Here is a 16,726-nt window from a genome sequence, read left to right on the forward strand (position 1 = left end):
TCAACCTCACTATTCCTCACTGAGAGCAATCGATCGAGGAAAAATGTAGAATGATCTATTATGCTATTAAGTTTAGCCGGCGGCCAATTTTTCGTGTTAATGCGAGCTGTTGTGGAAACAGGTACTTTGAAGCGTAACAACCATTGTTGATAAAAAGCATCGAAAAAAATAACTTGGCTTGCTATTGGTTTACTGAAAATTGCCCTGCGGCGTCGATATTAGTATTCACGCCGAGTGTGTTAGAGACGTGCGAAATACAATGATGATTCGGTATTTGTGGCGTTGGATGGCTTTTATGGGTAGCTGTATAAAAACTGTTCTTGATCACCTCAGAAGAAGCAAAGGTATCGTAACTGATTTTGCTGTTCTTATTTTAACCTTACAACTATGCTAAATACGCATAAAATTCAGTAGATAACTAAAAACTCCGCTCACGATTGACAGTAAAAACGGCCGCAATATTTTCTATTTATTCTTAGCCTTTACGTATAACAAAAACATCACCGAATGAAAGAGATGACACTTGTAAGTGAGATAAATAACTTGCCTTTTAGGTTGAAGTATACATCCACTGATAGACATCTTCGCAATATTCTGAATAATTTCAACTGCAATTTCCATCCTCGCATCAGTGGCTTGCATATTTACGCGAAGGACGAAGATCTTTCTCTCTATTTTGGATGCCTTTTGGGAAAATTATGACAAAAAAACGTCTCAGATTCGATCAGCCATACCCACATCAATGTAATGATACGAAAACGTATTTTCCATTTATCCAATAAACATTACCTCTTGCGCATTTGTAGTTTTATTTCGAAATTATGAAGATGGTCGGTTTTGGTCGACTCCGAAGACAAACAGGCGGATCGAAGGACTGCCTATTATATACTTTTTACAACTACTTTTACTACAGAATTAACTGTAGCACCCGGGCGCGACATCGATGAGATTGTTCATGCAAGCAACAAGTATAATTAGTAAGAAACAAACAGGCCCCTAAAATTTACTGCAAATGGAACGACCGATATCTCCAATGTTATGAAAATTAAGAACGTACCATTCAGCCTGGGTCTAAAAAACGTGAAAGGGGACTATTAACAACAAACTTTCTCTTCTTTCCATCATGCATCGTAAATGTACTTTAGTACAGTGTACATGAAAAAGCGAAAGGTCTTCTCAGTCGAAACGAGATGACACCGATACAACGAACTACTTACGAACCTCCTTAGCTAGTGAATTTTGACAACTGGCAGGTTCTTTATCATCCACAATCCCGACAAGTCCGCCTTTTATCCCTAAAAGTGAAACGTTTTCGGTCACAACCGAAGCATTTGCTGTTAATGTAGCAGACATAAGTGCTGCGTGATGAACGAAAGTGGAATTGTTTGTGATAATCTATGTTAATCCTGATAAGTAATTTCTTGGATATAGATTTTGTTACGAAATTTAGCGATATAAAATCACGACGTTTCGACCTCTCCGAGGTCATTTTCAAGTGCAAATAAAAATATAAAATATAAAAATTTTATATTTTTATTCGCACTTGAAAATGACCTCGGAGAGGTCGAAACGTCGTGATTTTATATCGCTAAATTTCATAACATAATCTATGTTATTAACAAATAAACCCCAATACTTCCGCCTTATTTTGAAACACATAACGTTTTCGGTGGCAATTGCGTGTGCCAAAGTTTATAATCTGGAGTATTAAAGTCTGCTTTAAACTTTAGTTTTATAAGTAATCTTTAACTCGATGTATTGATTTCTTTTGGTTTCTTCAAAATGTGAACAAATGTGCTCTTATGCTAAACAGCCTTTTTCATAAATTAATCAAGCTGTTTTGTTTCAAATAGTGAAGATGATGAGAGCATCAAAAAACCCCAAAGTGGTCGCCGGGTTGTTATTTTCATTCTCGTAGTTATTGTGATATACATGAGGCAAAGAAATGAGACGATGAGGCTAAGGATGCCAGAGGGAGAGTCAAGAAACGACCTTGCGTTACCGACATCTGAAGTGAAAAGTAACCCCACCATGGCCCAAACCAGATTAGATGTGAGTAAACTATTTAAACCTGATTTAAACCAGTAACCTACAGTAGTTCCCTAGTCTTCTCAGTTGGAAAAGGCGTAACCTGCGATCAGGCGTTCTTCTTCCCACCTCGAAACAAAAGAACGCCTGATCGCTGGTAAGAAAATGCAGGAAGCCCTTCAGGAACGTTGATGTAGAAATTATTTATTCTTTATTATTATCGTTTTTAATGGAGGTGGGGCGGCTAACTACAAAGGCGGAGAAGCTGGCAAGAGAAACCTTGAACAAAAGGGACGACTGAGATATCTATGTGAAAACAGAAAGCATAACGAACCGAGGAAGGAAGCTTTAGAGCACCTTTACGTGTTTGAGAAATACAAAGTGATATTCTGCCTTGTACCAAAGGTTGCAACCCGTCAATGGATGCCCCTGTTGGGGGGACCTGGAGCGTATGGCCCTACTGTGAGCCAGTTTCCACCAGAAAAAGCACAGCAAATGCTTCAAAATTTCTACAAGTTCATGTTTGTACGAGAACCTTTCGAGCGGCTTTTGTCGGCGTACAAAGATAAATACATACATCCTAGACCAGTTGACAAAGATCCCTTCATCACAGTGTTTGGGAGAAAGATCGTAGAGTACATAATAAATGGAGGTGATAAAGAGGATTGGCACTGGGAGAATTATGGTGACATCTGCCGGTCTTGCGAAGTTCAGTATGACTTTGTGGGACATTATGAAAATCTAGAAGAGGACTCCAAGTATGTACTTGAGCAAGCCAACTTAACTCAGCTGAAATTTCCAAAGATTATTCCAGCAAAAACTAAAGATGAACTAGTACAGTACTACTCACAGATACCAAAAGATTGGATAAAACGTCTTTATAACGTGTATCAAAGTAGTTTCGAACTGTTTGGCTACCCTTTTCCTGGACCCTTGGAAAACTTGCTTGGTTCGTCTTAAACGTTGCGTTAAATAAAACCTTTGTAGAACATGTTGTTGTCATACCAGCAGTTTCGAAATATTTGCGTACCCCATTTTACAACGTTCAAATTAGGTTACAAAAAGCTGTGTAAACCAAATAAAATACAACATTTTTTAACTTACTTATTCATGGTGGATTCTCAATTTGATCGTCAAACATTGTGTTCGGGAATGTTTTTTTTTTTAATTCGTGCGGTGCTAGGTAATGGCGTTCGAGCCTAGTGGCCCATCAGCGGCAAAACGAAATGAATAGAACAAGTATACGAACTGGTATGGCTAGTAACAGTAACTAAGTATGAAACTAAAAGTTATGACTGATGCTGCAGATACACTATTTCTATCTATAGCTAATAAAAAATATACATGCTCGCATTGTTTTCAGTCAGTTTTTCTATGAAAAAAAATCCCAATGATATGCCCAGAACATTCCGACTGCTCTTGCTCCCTAATTGCACGTTTCTACACTAGATGGTGAATTATGACAACTTACTGTATGAACAGGGAAACAGGGCAACTTTATGCTTTAAAAGGTATCCATTCACCACATTTACTTGTTGTTGATATATTTTGAAAATGTGTTACCAAACAGCACTAAAACATTAGAAAGTCCACTTTATTTCATTTATATAACTAGCTATAACTGATATGTGATTTTAAATGAGCCTTCCATCATTAACAAGCCCCCTCTCCTCAAGTCTCGGAAAGAAATACCCGGGGGAGGCTTAATTAATAGAGTTTTTGTGGTATCTCTCTACAATAAGTTGTGATAAAACTGCAGCAGTTGGTTACAGTTGTAGAAGTTAATATACGATTGTTCTGGTAGCATGCTGTCCACTTATTAGTCTTTACAAGTTTATAATTTTAGATAATATTGTTTTATTTTTACTTTATAGTGTTCTTCCTAAGTGGAAAACTGCTAGTTTCAACTGACACTTCCACCACTTGTTTTTAAAGGGTTCGTGTCTTCCCTACTCTGAAAGGCTGGCTCGTTTGCCTACTCGTCAAAACTGCTACCAAAGGCGTGTCCGGCATTGAGCCTTGTGTTATAACTAGGGCAGATATCACGAAATACAGAACAATTAAAAGTCAGTTTAATTCCACTTCACACTTCAACAAAGACGTTTCTATATATAGAGAATCAGCATTTCAATGCAGAAGGCTGGCAAAGCGAAACATCGGTCTATGCCCAGGTAGTATTCCGGGGCTGAAATAGAAAGTGCCAACTGTATTTCCGGGTGGCTTTACTCGTTTTTCTTCTACCTTTGGCTTCAGGTAAGTGCGGTATTATTTGCAATGCGGCCACAAGTTAAAGCTTTGGCTGGGGGGTTATTTAAATGCGCGTTTTTCGGTGATTCCCTGGAGAAGAAAGAGAAACTTTTTGTTTCTTGTGACATGCGACACTTTATGCTGCCAAATCAAATGCAATATCACATCGAAATGCACATCAATCAGTCAATTTTTGGTTTCCTTTACATTGAAGTTGTTCCAACACTTTTTATAGATTAGTAACTTGAAACTTTCGAGACTTTCGTTTGTTTCTCACCGAAATATCCCTTGTCTGAAGTCGAATTTACTTCCCGTTTTTCGTGGGTTCAGTCCTCAACCGTTTCATGTTTTCTTCGTTTTTCTTAACTTCTCTAACAACATCGTCTCAACTTGTTTTCACATATATTAAAGACACTGATCAACAGGCTGTCATGAAACTTTATTGTCAGCGAAAGCCGGCCAGTTTAAATCCGTTATCTACGAAACTAGATGATGAACCACCTGGCCATTAGACACTGCTAGAATCCTTGAAAGTGTTTGTAAGTTACGATATACTTTAATACTACTTGTCTGTGGATGCTGGAAGGCCGGGGTTTGTGTGTTGGTTCCAATACAATTTTAACATTTCATACACTTATCATGAACCCCGAGAGTTCCTGTGTTCCCTAGCAGACGTCGTATCGCTATGGAAATTTCGCAAAGTTTTGTAACACTTGACTAAGTTTTCCTCTTGAATATAAATAGTCTTGACTTGTTTTCGCCAGAAGTGCAGCCAAAAGTACCAACTGTACGTGCGGGACTGTGGACATTGCCGTTGAATTGTTAGGGTTTCGGTAACTTCTCTATCTTAACAACTGAACATAACTAAAGTGAACTGCATGATCTATATGATTCCGAAAGCTTTTATATGTGGAAGGTATGATGCTATAATTATTTAGTGTTGCTTTCATACCGTGATCCTGCCCAATAGCCTATGGGAAGTTATAAGACTTATAAGTCCAGGGGCTTATCTAGCCTATAGGCCCGTAGGCCCGGGCCTACAAATTTTTTAGCCCACTCGTATTTTTAAAATATGCTATCAAGAGAGTAATTGTGGCTGAAGCACTTTCAAGATGAAATAGAAAGCAATATGCATTATAAATATCGCAACTAGCCAGTCTGGTCTTAACGTGGGAACTTTTCCATGCACGCACGCTCGCTGCCGCACCTGTGATCAAATTCTCTTGATCCCGCCCTGCAGTATCCCAAATGCTTTATCGTTATCAAGGATGCTTTCACCTGCGAAACAACCGGCTTAGTGTATGGCATCTCTTGCCACCGATGTTCTGCGATCTACATCGCCGAAACTGGCCGCACGCTACAGCAACGTTTCGTTGAGCGCAGCATCGAGAAAAACCTGCCAGGCTTTCCTGTCGCAAAGCATTTCAATACAAATGGCCACACTATTCAAGATGTACAAGTCCGTACCACCACGTTCTGCGATGAGAACAAACAACGAAAACGTCAGGAAAAGCGACTCATCTTCAATCTGTGAACAAGTCAGCCGCGCTGACTGAATGTAAGTCGTCGCGCGCTCATCGCGCGCGCAGCTTGCATTGGAACTTTAAATCTTGTTTCGTGGCCTTAGCAAATTTCTCAACGAAACAGCAACTTGACTTCCACTGATAAAGGGCTATTAAGCTCGAAACGTCTGGAAGGATATATTGTTAAGTTGGCACTTTATACTCGACCTCGAGAACTTTATTTTACAAAGTAATAGATATGTGTCGTTAAAGACAAGTGCGTTTATATATTTAACAATGAGTGAAAATTGCGGGACCATTCTCGGCAATGAAATGCCAAAATTTAGGTGCTGCCGAATTGCACTTTTGAGGGCCTTAATCTGGAGCATAACCCCGAACCCCCCCCCCCCCCCACCCCCCTCTCTCTCTCTCTCTCTCCCTCTCTTTAGATTGTTATGTCCGTATTTGCTACTTGTTTTCCATATGCGTTTTTAAAGACTTAATTTGGCTTAAAAGTAGATAAAAAAAATTATCTCTATGAACATTAATCGCTATACTTTAGTAAAATGTAAACGGCGTAACCAATTACCTTCTTTTTGACATTAAATTTTCCTCCACTAGGAGAACAACGTAGCAAATACCTACTTTTTGGTACACGGTCCAAAAAATGTTTAAAAATCCGCGATTTAAGTAGATTCTGAAGGTCATTAACATTTAGACAAATTCCACAAAACTCCCCGGGTCATTTGAATATTTTTTTGTTCTTTGGAAAGTTAATTTTCTTTTCAATACCTTGTTCTAAGCTATTATGTAAACTGCACCTGAAACTCTAAAAAAATTTTGCAAGCTGCAAAACTTTATTTGCCTTTAAAAAGGCTTTTCTAGGTCTTTTCTTCACTTTTTCTTCACAGAAACTTGGCGCTTTGTTGTAAGAACTGCCTCGACATTGTTTGAGTCAAAATTGTTTTGTTTCAATGTATTTATTGACAAATTCTCATTTCGTCGCAAATACGGACTTTTCGTAGCAAATACCCACCTTTTTTACGCTACATCGTTTAAATAAAAAACGATGCACTTTCAAGAAGTTATATCAGAGGACGTGAAAAGTACAATTCTACCCATTCACGAATGAGTGTTGTTTTCTATTTTGGATCGAGAAAAAGCCATTTTTTTCTCTTTTTACGCGTTTTTAAGGGTTTTTGTGGAATAAATCCTTTTTTGCTCAATTTTTTCGGGATTCCTATCAACGGCACGTTGCGTCAGCAAATTAGAAAAGTGTTAACAGCTCCTGGAATGTTTCTGCGTATTTTGGACTTTTTTATTTCAAAAAAAGACGTCGTGTGGTAGCAAATACGCACCTACGTAGCACTACGCACTTAGCAAATACCCACTTGGACTGATCATTGTACTACCATAGGCTTAACAAAAGCTGCTTATCCGAACAGTTGCATGGTAAATTAGTGTACATACCTTGCATATTAATATGCACTGTTGTGGTGTACCCTCTCTCTGTCCTACGTTTAATTGTTGCGTTACTAATGTGAACTCTCTTTCCTCGAAAGTTGGCGCTCTCTGTGTTGCATTTTACAATAGCATTGGGCGCCTTCTTGTTAAGTGTTTTCTTTATGTTGTGGTTGATTGTACGCAAGTACTCTGCGCTCGCTTTTTGTGTTATTTTGTACTTTAGTGCTTTTTACTGTATTTGTGTTGTGTTCGCTGGTTACGTCAGTGCAATATTGGTTTGTTACATTTATTGCTCGTCTTGTGTTTGATCATCATGTCCGTGTGCGTGCCATGCGCTATATTTGTGTTACCTTTGACTATTACGTTAGTGCTATGCGCTGTTTTGTGTTATTATTTGTTGTTCAGTTGTGTTTTGTTACGCAATGTATTTGTGTTCTGTTTGCATATTACGTTAGTGCTATGCGCTGTTTTTGTGTTATGTTTGATTGTTACGTCAGTGCTATGCGCTGTTTCTGTGTTATGTTTGACTGCTAGGTCAGTGCTATGCGCTGTTTTTGTGTTATGTTTGACTGTTAGGTCAGTGCTATGCGCTGTTTTTGTGTTATGTTTAATTGTTACGTCGGTGCTATGCGCTGTTTTTGTGTTATGTTTAATTGTTAGGTCAGTGCTATGCGCTGTTTTTGTGTTATGTTGGACTGTAAGGTCAGTGCTATGCGCTGTTTTTGTGTTATGTTTGATTGTTACGTCAGTGCTATGCGCTGTTTTTGTGTTATGTTTAATTGTTAGGTCAGTGCTAGGCTCTGTGTTTGTGTTATGTTTGCTTGTGAGGTCAGTGCTATGCGCTGTTTTTGTGTTATGTTTGCTTGTTAGGTCAGTGCTATACGCTGTTTTTGTGTTATGTTTGATTGTTAGGTCAGTGCTATGCGCTGTTTTTGTGTTATGTTTGATTGTTAGGTCAGTGCTAGGCTCTGTGTTTGTGTTATGTTTGCTTGTTAGGTCAGTGCTATGCGCTGTTTTTGTTTTATGTTTGCTTGTTAGGTCAGTGCTATGCGCTGTTTTTGTGTTATGTTTGATTGTTAGGTCAGTGCTATGCGCTGTTTTTGTGTTATGTTTAATTGTTAGGTCAGTGCTAGGCTCTGTTTTTGTGTTATGTTGGACTGTTAGGTCAGTGCTATGCGCTGTTTTTGTGTTATGTTTAATTGTTAGGTCAGTGCTAGGCTCTGTTTTTGTGTTATGTTGGACTGTTAGGTCAGTGCTATGCGCTGTTTTTGTGTTATTTTTAATTGTTAGGTCAGTGCTATGCTCTTTTTTGTGTTATGTTTAATTGTTGGGTCAGTGCTATGCGCTGTTTTTGTGTTATGTTTGATTGTTACGTCAGTGCTATGCACTGTATTTGTGTTATGTTTTATTGTTAGGTCAGTGCTATGCGCTGTTTTTGTGTTATTTTGATTTTCACGTTAGTGCTATGCGGTGTAAAAAGTGTTATGTGTGATTGTAATGTTACTGCTATGCGCTGCTTTTGTGTCAGTCATGATTGATTGTTACATCAGTCAGTGCTATGCGCTGTTTTTTATTATGTTTGACTGTTACGTCGCGCTAAGCGCTGTATTTGTATCACTTGATTGTTACGTTAGTGCTGTGCGCTGTTTTTTGCGTTATGTGTGATTGTTACGTCATGCTATGCGCTTTTTTTTTGTGTTATGTGTGATTTTTACATTAGTGCTGTGTCCAACTGTGTGCTGCTTTTGTGTGTTGTTTGCATGATTGTTACGTCAGTCAGTGCTATGCGCTGTTTTTGTGTTATATTATATTCATGTTACATCAGTGCTACGCGCTGTATTTGTATCATTTGATTGTTTCGTTAGTGAGGTGCACTTTCTTTGTTTTGTGTTTGATTATCACATTGAGATGTGTGCTTTCTTTGTGTTCTGTTTGTTTCTTTGTGATTGCCTGTTTGCACGTTAGTGCTACGCTCTCTTTGTGTAGAGTTTGTTACGTCACGTTAGAGCAAAAATTTGCGCTGTGTTTGATTGCTACGCTCGTACTTTGTGCTATGCTTGGTCTTAATGTTGTGTTTGCTTGTACGATAGTATTCTACACTCTTTTTTTCCTTTTTGTATTGCTATCGCTGTATTTGTGTTGTTTATTTGTCACGTAAGTGATGTGCATTCTTCATGTTTTTTTGTGATAGGCGCTTTCTCTGTGTCGTGTTTGTTTGTACGTTAGTGCTCTGTGCTTCCTTTTTTGTGTCTTTTTGTACGGTGATGCTATGCACTGTTTTTGTGTTGTCAGTGTTTGATTGTTACGTCAGTGCTATGCGCTTTTTTTTGTTTTTGTTTGTTCTTTGCGTTAGTGATGTGTACTCTCTTTGTCTTGTTTATTATCAACTTTGTTATGTGCGCTTTTTCTGTGTTGTGTGTTTCTGTTTGTAATGCTCTTTTTGTGTTGTTTGTTTGTTTTCATAGCACAAACGCAAAGACTAAAAAAACTTACCAAACTTTTGTAAGTGTTATGCGTTTAATGCGTACGATAGTGCACAGCGCTCTCTTTGTTATGTGTCTTGAATGTTAGTGCACTGTCTAGTGCGCTTTTTTTATTTTTTTGTTTGTCCCGTCAGTACTTTGTGCTGTCTTTGTGTTGTGCTATGTTCTTTCTTTGCGCTGTGTTTGATTGTTTGTTTGTACTTTAGTGTCATGTGCTTCGTTTATTTGTTTGTTTGTTTCCTTAGGGGTTTGCTCCTTTTGTCTTGTGTTTTACTGTAAGTTGTTATCTTACTGCTCTGCACAGTATTGATGTAATGTTTGCTTGTTACGTTAATCCTACGCGTTGTATTTGTGTTGTTTGATTGTTTCGTCAGTGCTACGCGTTTCACTTGTGTTATGTTTGCTCGTTACGTATGTTAGTGGTTCAACATGTGTGCTAAGCGCTATTTTTTTTATTGTTTAGTTATTTATTTTTTCTCTCTGTCTTCAAGACAGAGACAGCAATTTTATTCAGTTGATAGTTAGGTTAGTGATGTGCGCTCTGTGTCTTCTTTGCTTGTTCGTCTATACATTTGTGCTGTTCTCTCTTTGTGTTGTTGTCGTTAGTTACTGTATGGTAGTGCTATGCGCTGTGTTTGTTACATGTTGATTGTTACGTTATTGAAGTGCGCTTCTTGTATTGTATTTGTCTGTTACGTTTGTGATGTGCGTTCTCTCTGTGCGTTGTTTTCTGCTTGATTGCAACATTTTCGATGTGCGCTTGACGTGGGTGGTAAAAGCAAACGTATATTAGCGGATCAATGACACTGATAAAAACAATAATTTTGAATTTTAATTTAATTTAATCCATTTTCACGTTCTGCACAATATAAACTTAAGATATACAAACTATAGAAAGAAAGAAAAATACAGCTTCATAAGGAAAAAAGACGCAGTGAGGAAAACATTATTTGTGTATGCTCTTTGCGTTAGTGATGTGCACTCTCTCTTTTTTTTGTTTGTTTGTTTGTTTGTACGCTTGTGTGTTTTTTGTTTGTTTTGTAAGTGCTATGAGTGGCCTTTGTACGTTAGTGCACTGCGCTCGCTTTGTTGTATCTTCTTTTGAATGTTATAACAGTTCTATACGCTGTCTGTGTTGTGCTTGTTTGTCCCGTCATTGCTTTGTGCTGTCGTTGTAGTTTGCTATGTTCTTTCTTTGTGTCGTGTTTTTTGTTTGTTTGTACGTTGGTATTATGTGTTTTGTTTGTTTGTTGTTGTTTTTTCTGTTTCGTCAGTGCTATGCACTGTCTGTGTTGGGTTTGATTTATTGTCCTTTATTGCTACGCTACTTTTTGTGTTGTTGTTCAGTTGTTTTTTTTAAGTTAGTTCCACGTGTCTCTGTTGTGTTTTACGTCTGTCTTTGTGTTTTATCTGGTTATGTCAGCACATTGCGCTGGCCTTACTTTTTGCTAGTTCGTACTCCTACGCGTTGTCTGTGTTATTTGTGTTTTTAGTGTTACGACCTGTCTATCTATTGTCCTTGTTTGAACCTTTGTTCTCTCTTTCTGAAATGATTTTTCTTTAAGTAACTTCGTGAGGATTTTTGCTTTTCTTTTGTTTGTTCATTAGTTTATACATTGACTTCTTGTTTGCTTGTTTTTTTTGTTTGAACTCCAGTGTTACTGCTTTTCGGGTGTATTTATTTGCAATATACGCGAATAGTCATCGCTTTTAATCTGCTCGTTAAAATGTTCTAGTGTTTTCAAGCTAAAAAAGCAACAACAAACAAATGCGAAGGGTATATGCGTATGTTAAATTTCACTACGTTAGTACTAGTTGCTTTATGTTTGCTTTTCTCGTTAGTTGTGCCTGCGTCCTCTCTTCATTCAGTAATTTACTTTTGGTCAAGTACAGCGCCTTTTACCTCAAATTTTTGGTCGGCCTTCGAACTTAAATAAAGCAATATCAATTATAATGTCGAAATTAAGTTTACCCTAGGTTTTATATAAGAAAAGGTAATCGACAACAAAGTATTGAGGTTTCATGAAAAGTTCATGACCAATTTCCTTTTTTAAGGCTAAATAAAACTTAGAAGACAAAAGTTATAACTATAAAATAATATAACGCTTCCGATTTTGTCTTTTGGAGGCAAAAAATCATTCTGGTAGCAAATACCCACCCTCCGTATTTGCAACCGTAGCAAATACGCACCGTCCGTATTTGCTACCGTAGCAAATACGCACTTTTCGTAGCAAATACGCACCCGTCCGTATTTGCTACCGTAGCAAATACGCACTTTCGTAGCAAATACGCACCGTCCGTATTTGCGACCGTAGCAAATACGCACTCTTCGTAGCAAATACGCACCCCCTCCGTATTTGCTACGGTAGCAAATACGGACTCTTCGTAACAAATACGCACCTGAATCTAACTCTCTCTCTCTCTCTCTCTCTCCCTCTCCCTCTCCCTCTCTCTCTCTCTCTCTCTAGAAGCGGCCAGGCCTACAACTCTTCAGAAAGCTGGCTACGCCCCTGATAACAATGTCGATTGTGTGCGTCGTCTTTTATTGTGTAACAATTAGCATCGGTGCGGCGCAATATGAGCAGACGCAAGGCAGCCCACGGCTTGCTGAAACACTGCTTATTGAAGTAAAAACTCAACTACTTGTGATCAGTTAACGGAAGTAAGAAACTTTTAAGTACAAGTAAACCCCAATCGTTCTGTCGGTTTACTGTTTTGAACTTCATCCTTTTTTTACTTATTTCATACAATCTTGTCATAACTAAAGCAGAAACTTGGCAATAGCTTGGAAATGAACAATAATTTTTGCACCGAAAGGAAACTTACAGTGTAGTTTAGTCTAATTTTAGAGTTGAACAGAGAGCTAGCACTGGTCGAGTGGCTCTGACCACATCCGCATCTCCAAGAATATTTTCCTTTGCACGCGAATGGCCAAACACTGGTCACGTGACGCAGCAAAAATTGGCCTCCATATTGGTTCAGTTGTGACTAAGTGGAATGGTTGTAAAGACAAAACAAAGGGAAATGGAAATAGAGTTAAATGTTACTGAAGGATCTTTGATGAAACGTCGTGGTTTTTTTATACTGTTTTAATACAACGCAGTGAGATTGGCCGGACATTGTTTGGTTTGATCTACTACTAATTCTAGAATCGCGGATTAGTGCAGTGGTTAGAGGATACAGCAATGATGGTTATTTCAGTTTATTTAAATTATGAATTATTAAGTGGCAAGTGAACGGATAACCGTAAAAACATAGCTTCAGACTTAGAACAAGGGTTTTCTTGATCATCAGCTGTCTTGGACGAAGATGTAGGTAATTATCCGTGATAACAGAATAACAGCATCAACAATTTCTTATGAGAGCCTGAGAAATCTTGCGTGACCGTGACCATGGAGCTGGCTGGGCCACGTGGGTCTGGAATGATTTACCGTCAAAAACAAAAAAACAACTACAACTGCGCCCGAATAATTAGCCTATAACTGTTATAAGCTGAGAGCTGATCTCTCCACCGCTGCGCTGACGTAAGAAAGATCAAGGAGGCAGCGTGGACGAATGGCGTGTTGTAATCCTGAGGTCCCTCGTCCCAGCCCTCCACCCTACCACTTCATGGGTCGTCCCGAGTTTAAACCCTCGGTCACATTATCTATATAACTAACTAGTCTGCGATTTTAAACTGATTTTTAACCATGTTATAGTCATTCAAAATACTTGTTTCTTCTGTTTCAACGGCGTGCCTGGAAACTACAGTAGCTAACTTGAAGCCAAGTGCATAACCACCGGACACGACATTTACATTGACATGTTTTACATTTACTGCGTCTAAGACCAGATGTATCTGTGTAAAACTGTGTATAAAATTGCAGCAGCAAGAGTGAAAACAGAAGACATGTAATGTTTTCCACTTCTCCTACGTCTAAAATCACTCAAACGTCAATTATCTCTTTTAATAAGCTTACATTTAAAGTCTGTAAAGACGTTCTTTTCTGCAAACTCGTCAGTGATAAAATTCATCAGTATTAGCAGAAAACAATCCATTTTAAGTACCGGTGTTATTGACATGCGATTTGCTAAGGTGTGTAACTTTCAGCTGTCTAGTTTCAAAAACATTGAAAATAAGCGCTAACGAGAAGCACAATTAAAATTAATATTCAAACGGGCCAACGGAAAAACTGCATGAAAAGAAATGACTACCATCTTGAACTTATATTGTCCTTTGTGCTTATGTACGATTCCGCGCAAGACTATGCAGCTGATTGATCTATTTTACAGGGCCGACTGAATAACTTACTTCCTGTTAATTTCCCCTTAGTAACTACCTTTAAATATTACCCTCTCCAATGCGAAAGAAAAAAACGTAAATGTGTAAGGTACGCAAATCACCCGTTCCCTGCTATTTGTTGGCAAAATCCGTCAATCCGCCTCTATTTTCGTTCAAATCCAAAAAAAACTTTGTGTCGTATAGTTTCACTGCGATAGACGGTAGATGTTTCATTGCTTGTTTTGGCGACAATTTCGACAACATTCCGACAAAGACCGAACAGGGATCCGAGCTTCGCTTAGTATTCACAATCAGATCTTCCTGACAAGAATAATTTGGAATCCGGCCCAAAATTTTCGGCTAATCAGCGATCCGCTGTATTTTTAAAATCTGCGCATCCGCTCAATCCGCGAACCTATTTACCCCCTCCTCTTTATATAGTTACCCTCTCCAATGCGAAAGGGAAAAAACATGTTTTTAACTGCACTAGCTATTAGCTATATTTTCTTGTTGGCCCATGCGCCAATTCTAGAACGTCCACTGAGGCTAAGACCTGATGTATCCGTATAAAATATTGAAACTAAAAAGAAGCAATGAAGATGAATTTTTAAAAAATGACACGAGCATGGGACAAAGAAAAAATCTGAGTCCCCACGGCAATCGAACTCATGGTCTTCCAGATACCGGTTGGGCGCTCTAACCAACTGAGCTACGAACGAAGCAGCTAGATTAAAAACAGGAGGCAGGTGTTATGCATGTTATGCTTACTAGACAGCCAAAACAGCGAAACTCACGCAAATGTCACTTGTTTAATATCAAGGTGAATAAATTAAACTAAACAAAATGAAATGACAAAACCGCCAATAAGAATTTGGGCAGCAGTACACTAATTTTAAGATCGCTTTGTTAAGAGTAATTTTCATATCGTCTCAACGCATAAAGGACAACAGGTCATTCTGCCTCAGGAGTAAGGTACCGTAATGATTCGATTTAGCGCCCGGGGCGCTTATTTACTTTTGGCACCTCAAGGGAGGGCGCTTATTCGAGACAGGGCGCTTATTCGGGACAGGGCGCTTATTTAATTTTTTAAGAAACAACCAAGTGTTCAAAACAAAACTTAAAAAAATATTAAAAAACTAACAATAACAGAAACGTTAACAGTAACAAAATTGTGGAAAGTTCAGTTACTTTTAAAAGAATTGCTCATTTTAGCAGTAAATATATACATGTACGGTACGGTGAATGTTCATGAGTTTACTATTCGACGTCGATGACTTCAGTAGGGGCAGTTGTCCACAATTGGGGCGCTTATTAGATTAGGGGCCCTTATAAGAATGAGGGCGCTTATTAGAATGGGGGGCGCTAATTGGAATAGGGGCGCTTATTGACAAAAACACATTCGACGGGGGGCGCTTATTCGGAAGGGGGCGCTTATTTGAAGGAGGGCGCTAAATCGAATCATTACGGTAAGTTGAATGAAGCTTATAAAGAAATTTATACAAGCAGCTATTAGGCATTTTCACCTGCATTTAAACTAATGCGCTAGTAGAAAGTTGAATACGGAATTCTTTGTTTTGGACCACATTGCAGATTCTGTCTGCTAAGCTGACTTCTTTTAGTGAGTGGCTGATCTCGGGAATGTTGAGATTGTTTTTAGACTTCAGTGAGTTGATTGATTGACAGAAAATTAAATTTTACGTGGAAGCTAATAAGAATGATGCAGAAACAGTGGTGGGTAGCAGTCCGTTCATTTCGAGTTGCGTTTGTTAAACTGAGTTATTCATATCAAAACGTCAAAAGAAAAAGGTATCTGAAATCGGCCTCTTCAATTCCTGATTCGGAAATAAGTAAGAAATGAAAGATTATTTTAGAGATTCGCATGCAAATATATTAAGTCATGTTATTATTTCATAGAGCATTGTATAACAGCGATCTTTAGAAGGTGTGCTTTTATTTTCGAGACAACATTTTTAACATTTTAGCCAAAATTCTGGCCCCGGACCGACATGAAACTTATAAGGCAGTTCAAATATTTAACACCAGGTTTCCTTACTTGACATATATTAATCCTTGAAACGTTTTCTTTTTTGCAAGATATTAATTTTACTGTTCCTTCTCAGGAGCTTCCTTGCACTCGCATTTCAAGGGCCATTGAGGGATCTTTGTCGTCGTCGGGAAAGGTTAGAATTTCATTATTCCCATTCACGTTATTTTTGTTTCAAGAAGTATTACCTGCTCTAATTCAAAGGAGTTCAAAAGTAGGACACGAAAGCGGATGCATCAGAAGAAAATTGCGTCGGGAGTTTGAAAAACTCGTTGTTTCGGGCCGTTTTGTAGCTAAACCAAACCGAAAAACAAACTTGAATATAATGCAGTTCGCTAACTGAAAACGAAGTCACCCAACTATGCAACATACGCGTGAATAAATATGCACACTTGGAAATGAAGGTTATTTCCTTCTGAATGTAAATAATATATATATATTTATGCCGGACCGGTGTCTTCGAATTATCCTCACTTTTACTAAACTCCCGAAGTCACGGTCGCAGGAAGTTTGTTGTAAAAATGTCTTTTAGTAGCGCTCGCTTTAAGAAGTTCAAATAAACTTCATTGCTCGTATGTTTAACGAAGAAGCGCAATAATACTTGATTTGTCGGTTGACAAAAATTTTTTTCGTTGGTTTCATATTTGTCATATTCTAAAAACAGGGAAGCTTGTTTGTCAAGCAAAATGTACCAAAT

General features: G+C 38.3%; 1 protein-coding gene across 1 annotated transcript; it reads left to right on the top strand.

Moving 5' to 3' along the window:
* The first annotated feature begins 70 nt into the window (after nucleotides 1-70).
* On the top strand, nucleotides 71-3,378 carry LOC144638271 (carbohydrate sulfotransferase 10-like). Its single transcript, XM_078497495.1, has 3 exons — nucleotides 71-344; nucleotides 1,854-2,056; nucleotides 2,264-3,378. The coding sequence occupies exons 2-3, from the start codon at nucleotides 1,933-1,935 to the stop codon at nucleotides 2,986-2,988; spliced, it is 849 nt and encodes a 282-aa protein (XP_078353621.1). The 5' UTR covers nucleotides 71-344; nucleotides 1,854-1,932; the 3' UTR covers nucleotides 2,989-3,378.
* Nucleotides 3,379-16,726: the final 13,348 nt, after the last annotated feature.

Source organism: Oculina patagonica, chromosome 14 (assembly GCF_052425735.1).
Source record: "Oculina patagonica isolate OP01 chromosome 14, crgOcupat, whole genome shotgun sequence".
In the NCBI taxonomy this organism is placed as follows: domain Eukaryota; kingdom Metazoa; phylum Cnidaria; class Anthozoa; order Scleractinia; family Oculinidae; genus Oculina; species Oculina patagonica.